General features: G+C 44.1%; 1 protein-coding gene across 1 annotated transcript in view; it reads left to right on the top strand.

Moving 5' to 3' along the window:
- brinp1 (bone morphogenetic protein/retinoic acid inducible neural-specific 1) overlaps positions 1 to 13690 on the top strand; it is a 400353-nt gene that overhangs the window by 329320 nt on the left and 57343 nt on the right. The window contains exon 5 of the mRNA XM_078227598.1: positions 5029 to 5134. Coding sequence (XP_078083724.1) covers positions 5029 to 5134 — 106 coding nt within the window. The remainder of the gene's footprint in view (positions 1 to 5028; positions 5135 to 13690) is intronic.

Here is a 13690-nt window from a genome sequence, read left to right as displayed (position 1 = left end):
CTAGCGATAATACCACCTGGAGGCCATTGTCTCCCCTGAATGTTACATGCCACTTGTCAGCCAAACCTGGATATTGTTGAGGTCTTGCTGCATTTGGACATAGACTGCCTCAGCACTTGAGTAGTCCTGTATGGAGCTGAACATTATGCAGTCATCAGCGAACATCCCTGCTTCTGACCTTATTTTAGAAGCAAGGTCATTGACACAGCAGCTGAAGATGTTTGGGCCTAGGATACTACCCTGTAAAACTCATTCAGTTAAGTCCTGGACCTGCAATAATTGACTTCCAAACACCACAACCATATTTTTTGTGCTAGGTATGACTTCAGCTCGCAGAGGTTTTTTACCCCTGATTCCCTTTGACTCCAGCTTTGCTGGGGGTTCCTTGATGTCATACACAGTCAAGTGCTGCCTTGATATCAAGGGCAATCACTCTCATCTCACCTCTGGAGTTCAGCTCTTTTGTTCATGTTTGAACTCAGGTTGTAATGAGATCAGGAGCTGAGTGACCCTGGCGGAACCCAAAACTGAGCGTCCGTGATCAGGTTATTGCTAAGCAAGTGCCGCATGATAGCATCGTTGATGGCCTTTCCCATTACACTACTTCTGACCAAGAGTAGACTGATAGGTCAATAATTGGCAGGATTGGATTTGTCCTGTTTTTTCTGTATAGGACTGTGTCAATATGGAAGCTTCTGGAACTGTCCTTTTTTTCAAAAATGGACCTGTGCAAAATGGCTAAGATGTCGGCCAAGGGTCAGGTGACCTTTGCAACTTCAGCAGAATCTATCTGCAGCTTCCAGAACATTCAGAATTGAATCACCCTGGGTGGGGGCCTTCTCCTGGAATGGGCCTATCAAGACAATTGCTATCTGTGGAATTTACGCTTGCTATTGTTTGGGGATTTACCCAAAGCATCCAACCAAACTCCATGGCCGGTCTTTTATGACCTCGTTCGGGCAAGGCTTGTAAAATCCCGCCCGAGGCCAACAGAGAATTCCATTCTGTGAGCCTCATCTGCCCCGATTCAGGGGCGGCAGTTGAGGCGGTAAAGTTCTGGCCCATGTCTGTGTTGGAACTCTAACAATAAGGGCTGGGCAGAAAAAAATGATCTTGCTTAAGGATGAAGAACTGATCTAGTATCTGCAGTCTACAGCAATGGCTTTTAGCTTTAAGCCAATCTGGGTGGAGAAATTGATCAAACGACTGAAACTGTCTGGAGATAAATGGGTGGTTTTTATCTGAAGGCATAGAAAGACCTGGGCAGTCTGCAGTAAACACCACAAGAACCAATAGCTGCAGGAAAAAAGTGTGTCATCTTTGTCTCTGAGAATTTGAAAGCTTTAACATTTTAACAAAAGCTCACAGCCTGATTTCCAAATCCAAGTACACCTGCAAAGAAATTGGATCTCTTGATATGAAAACCGCAAACACCTACCTGTGTGATCTGCTGAGCGTTTACCTCTTTAAAGGAATCCTGCAATAATCTGATATTCAATTTGGGCAGCATGGTGGCACAGTGGTTAGCACTGCTGCCTCACGGTGCCTGGGATCCGAGTTCAGTTCCGGCCTCGGGTGACTGTGTGGAGTTTGCACATTCTCCAATTTCCTTCCACAGATCAAAGATGTGCAGATTAGGTGGATTGGCTAAATTGCCCCTTCGTGTCCAAAAATATGTAAGTAAGGCAGATTAGTGGGTTTAACACATGGGGTTACGAGGATAGGGTCTGGATTAGATATTCTGTCAAAGAGTCGGTGCAGACTCAATGGGCCAAATGGTCTTCTTCTGCACTATAGGGATTCTATGAACTATTTGAACTTTTCCAAACTACAAATCAGGAATGGAGGAGACTTTTCTTTACCGGGCCTGGAACAACTGTTTTCCTACATGATATGTAAACTATGAACTATTCTTTATAACTTGTAAAAGTGTCTTCGCGCATGCGTGTACGTGTGTGTGCGCAAATCTATGTGCTCGGTTGTGTATGTGTGCATGTGTGTGTGTAAATGTTGAGTGATTAGCCACAGCCCTTAGACTTTGCAGTGAATGCATGATTAAATAATCCTCTTTCGTTAAACTCACAAAGGCATGCTGCTGTCATTTAAGTTGATCACACACTCCAAAGGCTAGGAAGCTCAAATATCTTCCTCTCCAAAAATCACACTGATGACGTGCAAGAACAAAAGGGTCAAAGGGTTTGTCCTCACTCCTGATCCTGTCTGGAAATGTTGAATCAGCTGCAAGGAGGGTTCCAGTTAGATTGGTCAAACTGACATTGAAATGAGTCATCACAGCATTCAGCAAGCAACAACGTTTAATTGTTCCCCGCAGTTTGACTGACAGGGCATGGATTCAGATATGTTGGCACTTCATCCATGTTCAGCCAAGTAGGAGAAGTATGATTAAACCTGCAGTGTCCGTGTAATGAAACGCATCCTTTGATGTGGTTAGGATGAGTGGCCTAGATTTAGACAATTTGGATCATCATAGCTGGGCAAGTCGAGTCCTAAGGAAAGGCCTTGGATCACACGCTCAGCTCTGAAGATTAATGGAATGTCTACAATAAAAAATTAACCGTGTTGGCCTTCTCAGGCTTGATTTATTGGTAAATCATACTAAATTCAATCTTCAGTGCTCAAAGATGAGCGGGAGCCTCATACAGAGTACAAATGTTTTATTGCAGTTATAAAATAAGTCACAGCACAACGCATAAGGAGTTAAAATACAAAGATAATACTTATAACATCGTAAAATAAGACAGATACAACCTGTCAACCTTTATAAGATTTTGAAGTGACTTATCTTGAGTGCCTTGTGCTAACATTGAGTGAGTCCACTTCCGCGCAAGAATATTCTAACATTCTCTGCTTTATGTCTGTCTTATATGCCTTAAATCACTCGTTATGTTCCGGGATGTTGAGCAGCTTTTGTGCCTGGATGTCAATTCATGTCAATATTTCCTCAAGTCGAGAAGCATCCTAATCATTCCACAATAGTTTGAGATACACACCCAAGGATTTCTACACTCTGATCCAATAACATGAGATAGCCAGAGTAGACAAAATGGCCATAATTCTCTGCCCATTCATGCCCCTCCACCGCCAATGCCAGCGAGGACGAAGAATTTGGCACTCAGTGCAATCTCTATTCACTGCAGCCGGACCAGAGAATCCCGCTGGCATGAATTCCAGTCACTGTCTTAGAACATAGAACATTACAGCACAGGAACAGGCCCTTCAGCCCACAATGTTGTGCCGAACATGATGCCAAATTAAACTAATCCCTTCTCCCTGCCCTTGGTCCATATTCCTCTATTCCTTGCATATTCATGTGCTAATCGAAAAGCCCCTTAAGTGCCTCTATCATATCTGCCTGCACCACCACCCCTGGCAGCACATTCCAGACACCTACCACTCTCTGTGTAAAAAAAACTTGCCCCTCACATCTCCCTTGAACGTTCCCTCTCTAATCTAAAGTGCATGCTCCTTATTATTAGACATTTCAACTCTGGGAAGAAGATTCTGACTGTCAACCCTATCTATGCCTCTCATAATTTTATAGACTTCTCTCTGGTCTCCCCTCAGCATCTGCCAGTCCAGAGAAAACAACCCTAGTTTGTCAATCTTAAAGCTCTAATCCAGGCAGCATCATGGTAAACCTCTTCCGCACCCTCTCCAAAGCCTCCACATCCATGTCCTCTGATATGGGTGTGCAAGGGCAGTCACAGAAGCTGTTGTCAATAGTGACTCTGAGTTTGAAAGGCCTATTATACTGAAAAGCCTGCAAAACGCATTTTCCTCACAATCCCCAGCTACTTGTAATCAAATCTGCCAACTTTATGATCCGGGATGGGAGTCGGGTTGCCAGCCCTCCAGGATTGGGGGCCTGGAATTTCTGAGATTTGAGGAATAATCACCCAGTCACTGGTACTAGCAACCTTGGAGAAAAATCACAGAGGTGTTAAAATAATTTGATGTTTGTACCATTTTCATTATGACCTTGATAGAAGTCTACAAGATTATGAGAGGCATGGACAGAGTGGATAGTCAGAAGCTTTTCCCCAGGATGGAAGAGTCAATTACCAGGGGGCACAGGTTTAAGGTGCGAGGGGCAAGGTTTAAAGGAGATGTACGAGGCAAGTTTTTTACACAGAGGGTGGTGGATGCCTGGAATTCGTTGCTGGGGGAGGGAGTGGGAGCAGATCATAGAATCCTACAGTGCAGAAGGAGGCCATTCAGCCCATCGAGTCTGCACCAACAACAACTCCACCCAGACCTTATCCCCATAACCCCATGCATTTACCCTAGCTAGTCCCCCTGACACTAAGGGGCAATTTAGCATGGCCAATCCACCTAACCCGCACACCTTTGGACTGTGGGAGGAAACCGGAGCACCCGGAAGAAACACATACAGACATGGGGAGAACATGCAAACTCCACACAGACAGTGACCTAAGCCAGGAATCGAACCCAGGTCCCTGGTGCTGGGAGGCAGCAATGCTAACCACTGTGCCACCATGCCACTCTATACGATAGTGACTTTTAAGGGGCGTCTTGACAAATACATGAATAGGAAGGGGATAGAGGGATATGGTCCCCAGAAGGTTAAGGGGTTTTAGTTCAGTCGGGTAGCATGGTCAGTGCAGGCTTGGAGGGCCGAAGGGCCTGTTGCTATGCTGTAATTTTCTTTGTTCTTTGTTCATTAGTTATAAAAATACTGACAATGTGAAAAAGGCCATTTCATTGGAAGTCAACAATCATTTAATCGATAAGGAAGAGTATTTTTGCTTGCCAGTGGACATATGGAAGGCATTGCTCAGAGAGGATAGACATGTATGGTGATAGACATGTGGTGGTAGCATAAGGGTGGGGCACGTGGGAACATTAGGTCATGTGGCAAACTCCACATTCAACCAGAGTTGGTAGCGATTCTTCAACCCACACTTGAAGAGGTTGAATTTAGATTTAACTCATGTATTTGAGATTGCTGCTGATTTTTTTAAAATGTAGAATGTTTTGGTGTTTCAGGTGACAGAGACGCGTACTGGACCTTTGGGGTGCAGCAGTTATGAGAACCTTGACTCTGTGAGTTCTGTTCTCCTACAGAGTCCTGAGAGCAGACTGCATTTGCAAGGTAAGTTCGAGAGGAGAAGGGAGGTTGGGGGGAGGGGGGGGCGCTAAATTTCAAATGTGTTTCAGTGTTCATATGATGCAATTGTATGACATATTTGGCTCCTATGTGTCTAGTGTTCAAAGAAGTGACTGCAGTCATGGGTAAGAGCTGTTGGAAAGTGAACATCAGCCTGATATTTGTTGAAATTCAGCCAGCGAATCCTAATTTACATTGGTTTTCACGACGATCTTGTTTTTTTATACTAATCATTTCTCCCAGTCCCATTAATGTGCACCTGCATACTAACAAAAAGCAGGTTAAACATGTCAAAATCAGTATAAACAGTCACGCACTGAAGAAAGCTTGGATCTCACATCACGGGTGGAATTTAGTCCAAGTGACAGGGGTCTTGCCCACTGACTGGCAAGCTGTAAGAGGCCTACATCACCTCCTCTGGGGATTTGTAGAATCAAAGAATACCTACAGTACCGAAGGAGGCCATTCAGCCCATCGAGCCTCCGACAACAATCCCACCCTATCCCATAACCCCATACATTTACCCTACTAATCCCCCTGACATCCCCCTAACACTAAGGGGCAATTTAGCTTGGCCAATCAACCTAACCCGCACATTTTTGGACTGTGGGAGGAAACCTGAGCACTCGGAGGAAACCCACGCAGACACAGGGAGAATGTGCAAACTCCACACAGACAGTGACCCAAGCCGGGTATTGAACCCTGGTCCTTGGCGTTGTGAGGCAGCAGTGCTTATCATTGTGCCACCATGCTGCCCCTGTGGCACCGTGCCAGGTTGGGGGGGCAAGATCTGCCATATTAGAATGTGCGTGGTGAAGAGTTGCGGTGGGGGGGGCGGGGGGCAGAATGTAGGATAGCAAGTGAGGTTAAATCAACCATTTTGAAAACTGATTGGCGAGTGGAATTTGACTTTATCAAACTCTTCCAAATTTTTGACATTACGAGTGGATTTCCATTCAATCTTCCCTATTATCATGAAGCGATCTCCAGATTTTCTGTGATAAGGGTTTACATTGATAAGAACCAACTGGAATCAATATTTACATGATCACAAACATTTACTCGGAAGATTGAGGTATAGTTATGGGCAGTGCATCTCACTGAAAGTTCAACCATTCACATCCATTGGGGATAAAAGAATGCCAATCTGATCTAGAACCAGCTGATGCCAAAAAGACATTGGCTTGTTGTTACAATGAGGTGAGGAGGAGTGAACTGCCTCCCCTTTATTTAGTTGCCTCAATTGGCTACAGGAAAGATTTTTAAAAATTTCTCCATGAATGCCTTTCCCAATCCAAATGTATTTTCTTTTTAACAAGGAGCCAATCAAACTAGGTCTTCTTGAGTCAAAGAAAGAGCAAATTTATTCCTCACTAAACTTGAGAAAAAAACATAAAAGATGCAATGTCACACATACACATGGTGGATTTGCATCTTACCACAGCAGATGATGAAATTTGAATCCAATTTTAAAAATATCTGGAATTAAAAGCCGAATAATGAAGCATTTGCTGCTTGTCATAAAAACCCATGAATATGCTTTCAGGAAGGAAATTCTGAGCTGGTCTAGTTTACATGTGACTCCAGACTCACAGCAATGTGGTTGACTCTGAAATACCTTCTGAAATGGCTGAGCAAGCTACTCACTTCAAGGGCAATAAGGGATGGGCAACAAATGCTGGCCTTGCCAGCAATGCCCACATCACATGAATGAATTTTTAAAATGCAAGTATTTATATAGCATCTTAAATGTTGCAAAATATCTTAAGGCATTTGAATTCATTAAAAATTGGGAATTAAAGGTCTACTGCTGACCATGAAACCATTGTTGATTGTCGGAAAAGCCCATCTGGATTACGAATGTCCTTTAGGAAAGGAAATCTGCCATCTTTACCATGTGACTCCAGGTCCACAGCAATATGGTTGACCCTTAACTGCTCTCTCAGTTCAAGAGCTATTAGGAATGGGCAACAAATGCTAGCCTTGCCACCGATGCCCACATCCTATAAAAGAAAAAAAATAAAGACTGTTGAATATTGCGAGCGTTTGAAGTGAGCTGGTTTCTTTTATAACCATGAAGTTGACTTGAAGTTCAGCTAATCGCACTGGAAACAATTTCCTTCACTTTAATTCTGTGATCCATATCCCAAAAATGGATGGGTCTTTCCTGAAATCCTTTCTGATGGACAGTCACTGTCTCTGTGAAATGTTTACAAGACATAGGGTTTTTCTTTTTGAGCAGTTTTTCCAGATGATTTTGATGACTTCTCTCTGTGGCGAGCTTGACAAACACCAGTTTTTTTAAAACCCCCTAACTGTACATTCCAAGAAAGGAATTCAATTAACATGTCTTCACAGTCATTTTTATAGAACAAGTAATCACATTTTGGATATTTTATCTCAGAAACCTTTGACCCATCTTAAGATAGTAGAAAACAACAAGAGATAGGGTTACTTCAACCTCCACAGGGAGGTGTTGACTGTCTGCTGTGTGATTTTGGCTGGTTAGCAGTTCGCATTGTCTCAACGGAATTATAGCTGATTAAAGTCCAGCACTTTGCAATTTAATGCCTTTCTTTCAAGGGAATTTTTTTGAAGTGGGCTTTCATGGATTCCCCTCCCTCCCCTGACCCCAGGTGTGAAATTCCATGCAACAGGCCAGAGCAGGTCTGCAGTATAACCTATGTAGAAACCTTCCAGAAAAGTGGCCAACTTACACTACCAGACAACAGAAACTGGTAGTAGCCATCTTTGGTCAGTGCCTTTTCTTGTATCTTTTAAAAATGAAAGAGGTTCTCTTTAGACAGTTCAATATGTTTCTGGTTAGCTGGTCAGGTTATAGGTAAATCTCACTCAGTCACGATTTGCTGTCATTGTGATAATGTCCATAAACCCAAGCAGTAAGCTGCTTCCTATGAGGGGAGCAACATTAGGTTGGCTCACCAGTTCATGGAATCGCACTGACACATTTTCCTTGACCTGATTTGACTTGATTTATTATTGTCACATATATTAGTACATAGTGAAAAGTATTGTTTCTTGCATGCTATACAGGCAAAGCATACTGTTCATAGCGAAGGAAAGGAGAGGATGCAGAATGTAGTATTACAGTCATAGTTAGGGTGTAGAGAAAGATCAACTGAATATTAGATCGGTCCATTCAAAAGGCTGATGGCAGCAGGGAAGAAGCTGTTCTTGAGTCGGTTGGTATGTGACCTCAGACTTTTGTATCTTTTTCCTGATGGAAGAAGGTGGTAGAGAGAATGTCCAGGGTGCGTGGAGTACTTGATTATGCTGGCTGCTTTACCGAGGCAGCGGGAAGTGTAGACCAAGTAAATGGATGGAAGGCTGGTTTGCGTGATGTACTGGTTTCTTGCGGTCTTGGGCAGAGCAGGAGCCATACCAAGCTGTGATACATCCGGAAAGGATACTTTGTATGTTGCATCTGTAAAAATTGGTATTCCAGAGCAAATTGAGACCAGACTGACGGATTGCCTGTTGGTGTTTAAAGTTGACGCTTTTGGAAGTCTATACCAAGAAGAAAAAGCCTGGACTTTCTCTGTTCTGAGACCACTCCGTCTGACGAAGGAGCATTGCTCCGAAAGCTTATGGTATTTGCTACCAAATAAACCTGTTGGACTTTAACCTGGTGTTGTGAGACTTCTTACTGTGGCAAACATGGCAGGGCATTTTATCCTGAAGATTGCTGGTGAATTGGAAAAGCCATTCTTCTTAAATCATTTTGTTCATGATGGAAAAGAACAAAAACAATTGTGGGAGTTTAATTCAAAGATTCCCATGAATTAGTCTATTTTTGGATGAATTAACATCATGTGGCTACATGTCACACCATGCACCCACTCGCTACAGCTGCAGATATACTCATGTGTTACATTGTCAGAAAGAGAAAGCCAGAATGATTATCACCAAGTAATATAGTTAGTAGTGACTACTGTTTTCTAATATTGCAGTCGTGCTAAGGTTTCAAGGATATTTTCTGGTTTTCCATTTTTTTTTAGTATTAGAGACATGGTTTTGAGGGGGTTTTTTGTTGTCTGATCCAACGATGGTTCTTCTCAGTCAGCCTCTGTAAGCTGTACTTCTCTTACTTTGCCTTCTGAGCTTCTGAACAAAGCCAAAGATTAACATGACCCCGCTTGTATTAAACAAATAGACTCATAGAATCCCTACAGTGCAAAAGGAGGCCATTTGGCCCATCGAGTGTGCACCAACCACAATCCCACCCATGCACTATCCCACAACCCCACATATTTACCCTAACTAGTCCCCCTGACACTAAGGGCAATTTATCATGGCCAATCAATCTAACCCACACATCTTTGGAGTGTGGGAGGAAACCGGAGCACCCAGAGGAAACCCATGCAGACCCGGGGAGAATGTGCAAACTCCGCACAGACAGTGACCCGAGGCCAGAATTGAACCCGGGTCCCTGGTGCTGTGAGGCAGCAGTGCTAACCACTGTGTCACCGTGATCGCCCAATAGTTGGGGTGGAATTTTATCATTTTTTAACTTTGTGTCAACTCAGGTGGGGAAAGAAATGTGCCGTCCAGTGACTCCACTGACCGCTTTTCCCGCCATGTTTTTTGACACTTCGTTGAGAAAAATCCTGGAAGCAGGTCCCACAACATCATGCTGGCATTGGATAAACCCGGGTCAACCCGGCCGCCATAGTGCCATGTTGGCGGGGGTGAGTGGAGTCCTAATGTGGTGGGAAAATGGAGCAGGGAAGTCTACTAATGAGGTGTTGTTGTATGCTAATGGAATTTCTGACTTTTCATGATCCATTACGTTATTGGCCGGAGGTGGGAGGGTGCAGACCATCTGAACGGGAAATGTTGCCAGTGTAAAAGCCTTTTTGGGGAGTCCCATTGGATTCTCTGCCCCCACCGGCTTTCCTGCCTGCCAAAAATGGGAGTCGAGCATCCCGGCCTTAGACCCAACGTGAATTAACAACATTTTACACTTCATAAATCTTTTCAAAACAGCAGATTTAACTCCCAACCCTGCATTGATAGCAAGACACAGACTTACACACAGACCCACAAACATACAAACACACAGAGACACATGCTGACAAAGACATACAAACACGCACACAGATATAAAAGGGACCTGAGGGGCAACGTTTTCACACACAGCGTGGTGCTTATATGGAATGAGCTGCCAGAGGAGGTGCGAGTGGTGGGTACAATTGCAACATTTGAAAGACATTTGGACAGGAACGTGAATGGGAAGGATTTGGAGGGATCCTTTACCTGCCAAACACAGGTAAACGGGACTAGTTCAGTTTAGGAAACCTGGTTGCATGGACGAGCTGAGCCGAAGGGCCTGTTTCTGTGCTGTATATTTCTGACACTACGATACACACACACGTACACACGCACACACACATATCACATGCACACCACACACGCATTATAAATACAATGGCAATGCCTGTAATTGAAAAGAAATAAAGACTTGAATTTATATAGCTTCCTTAAGGACCACAGGATGTCCAAATATGCCTCAAAGGTTATTGGGGTCTGGCAAGATTGTGAAGTTGAGATTACAATGAGACCAGCTTACTGAATTGCAGAGCAGACTTGAGGATCCGAGTGGACTAATCCTGCTCCAAATTCATGTGTTTGTATGTGTGAAATACTTTTAAAAGTATAGCCACTGTTGTAAAAGGTTTCAGCACCTTAAAAAAAACACATTTTTACAGCATTGAGCTGACTCCAGAGGCTTTATACATGATGGGCAGAACCCAAATGCGGAATTTCGCTCCTATTTTTGACCAATACCATTTTTCCCAGAAGGGGGCATGATTCACATAGGCAGGGCATCTGAAATTAGTGCTGAATTCAAACAGAACCTATTTTCACTGTCCTAAAGGGATTAACCCACAGACTGGTACTCGCAAATTGATGGAATAAATGGAAACACTTTTGAAGGCTGGATATGGTTTGCTTAAGGATCATAACATGAGGATTTTAAAACCCCTGATCTTTAAACTTGAGTGCAAAACTGGCTAAAGCTGTCAATGAGAGTTAGAAATCAAACATCTATGGACTGCTTTACTTGACAGGCCACATAGTGCATGTTAATAAAAACCTGACCCCCTATTTCATAGTTTCAATTGAGATGTTTGCTGACCTTTTCCAAGGACTGTTTTAAAGCTGGGGTTATTGTGAATGCTTGGCTGAGTTTCAAAAGCATTATCTCAGTTGGTGAGCTGCGTTTATATTTAGCCAATTTAAGGAGGCTACTAAATGATTAGCTGTCTCAGATGAGGGGACTGAATATAAACTGGTTTGTTTTTATAACAGATTGTACACTTGGGATTTAAAAGCTTTGAATATCTTTTGTGAATGGGCATTTTTTTACTATCGAGTATGTATAAGTAACCATAGAATCCCTACTGTACATAAGTAAGCCATTCAGCCTATCGAGTCTGCACCGACTCTCCAAAAGAGCACCTTAACCAGGCCCACCCCGCTCTATTCCCCTAATCCCATGCATTTACCATGGCTAATCCACCTAACCTACACATTTTAGGACACTAAGGGGCAATCCATCTAACTTGCAAGTCTTTGGACTGTGGGTGGAAACCAGAGCATCGGGAGGAAACACACGCTGTCACAGGAAGAATGTGCAAACTCCACACAGACAGTGACCCAAGGTCCAATTTGAACCTGGTGCTGTGAGGCAGCAATGTTAACCACTGTGCAACCATGCCGCCACATGCAGTAAGATCTGTTTTAGATTGTTCAAAGGGATTTTTTCATCTGCGTGTGGCTCCTGAGGCCTGTCCATGATGAATACAGGGTGAATGGTATGAAATGACATGGGGGGGATGGTTATAAGTAGCCAAATATGGTAGGTGGTAGCATGAGTTGGCATGGAGAGACCATGGGGATAGGAGGGGACATGGTTGGGAGCATGAGTTTTCAAGGAGTGGCAATGGTGGGGAGGTGAAAGCGGGAGTGTTATGCAAGGTAACATGAGGGATGATGTTAACAGGTCCCAACAACTTCGGCAATAACTGGGACAAAGTCCCAACGAACCGTGGCCTACCTCGGCACTCACCCGCCTCCATCTCCAAACTTCTTCCGAGGTCGGTGGGCAAAAGTCGGTCCTGTCTCCACCTCCCCAGAGCAAAAATGGGACCCAACTGGGCCCCAAGAAACCAACATGGGGCTGCCAGGCTGGGAAATTTCTTGATTCAATCCATACGCCCAGGCAGTGAAAATCTGGCCCATGTTTCTGATGTAAAATAATGGCTGACAGATAATGGAATCATAGAATCCGTACGGTGTGGAAGGAGGCTATTCGGCCCATTGAGCCTGCACTGACAACAACCCCACTTAGGCCCGATCCCCATAGAACATAGAACAGTACAGCACAGAACAGGCCCTTCGGCCCACGATGTTGTGCCGAGCTTTATCTGAAACCAAGATCAAGCTATCCCACTCCCTATCATCCTGGTGTGCTCCATGTGCCCATCCAATAACCGCTTAAATGTTCCTAAAGTGTCTGACTCCACTATCACTGCAGGCAGTCCATTCCACACCCCAACCACTCTCTGCGTAAAGAACCTACCTCTGATATCCTTCCTGTATCTCCCACCATGACCCCACACATTCACCCTATTAATCTCCTGAACACTAAGGGACAATTTAGCATGGCCAATCAACCTAACCCGCACATCTTTGGACGGTGGGAGGAAACCGGAGCACCCAGAGGAAATGCACGCAGACACAGGTAGAACATGCAAACTCCACACAAATAGTTACCCGAGGCCAGAATCAAACTGAGGTGAGGAGAAATTTCTTCACCCAGAGGGTGGTGAATGTGTGGAATTCACGACCACAGCATGTAGTTGAGGCCAAAACGTTGTCTGATTTCAAGAAGAAATTAGATATGGTTCTGGGGTCTATAGTGATCAAGGGATATGGGAGGAAGGGGGGATCAGGATATTGAATTCGATGATCAGCCATGATCAAAATGAATGGCGGTGCAGGTTTGAAGGGCCGAATGGCCTACTCCTGTTTCGTGTTTCTATATTTAACCCGGGTCCCTGCTGTGAGGCAGCAGTGTTAACCACTGCGCCGCCTCGCAAATGTTTCATGTTTGGAGATTCAACTTCCCAATGACAAGATCAACTCAAAATAGGAAATGCCCTCTCACTGAGCGGAGGGAGCCAATTCGCTTGATCACTGGCAGAGTTTCATTGAAAGAGTAAGAAGTTTAACAACACCAGGTTAAAGTCCAACAGGTTTATTTGGTAGCAAAAGCCACACAAGCTTTCGGAGCTCTTAGCCCCTTCTTCAGGTGAGTGGGAATTCTGTTCACAAACAGAGCTTATAAAGACACAGACTCAATTTCATTGAGCCACGTTTTCTCAGGAGTCTGTAAGGAATGCAGTGAGACCCAAAGGGTGAACTTCAGGGTCCAGGCCTTATCCTTCTCTACAATTTTAGAAAGGTAATTGAAAGGCTGTTGCACCATCATTTAGAATCCAGTTCAATCTATGA

Source organism: Mustelus asterias, chromosome 13, assembly GCF_964213995.1.
Source record: "Mustelus asterias chromosome 13, sMusAst1.hap1.1, whole genome shotgun sequence".
Classification (NCBI taxonomy): domain Eukaryota; kingdom Metazoa; phylum Chordata; class Chondrichthyes; order Carcharhiniformes; family Triakidae; genus Mustelus; species Mustelus asterias.
Note: the sequence above shows the minus strand (reverse complement) of the source record. Positions and strands in the feature narration are given on the sequence as shown.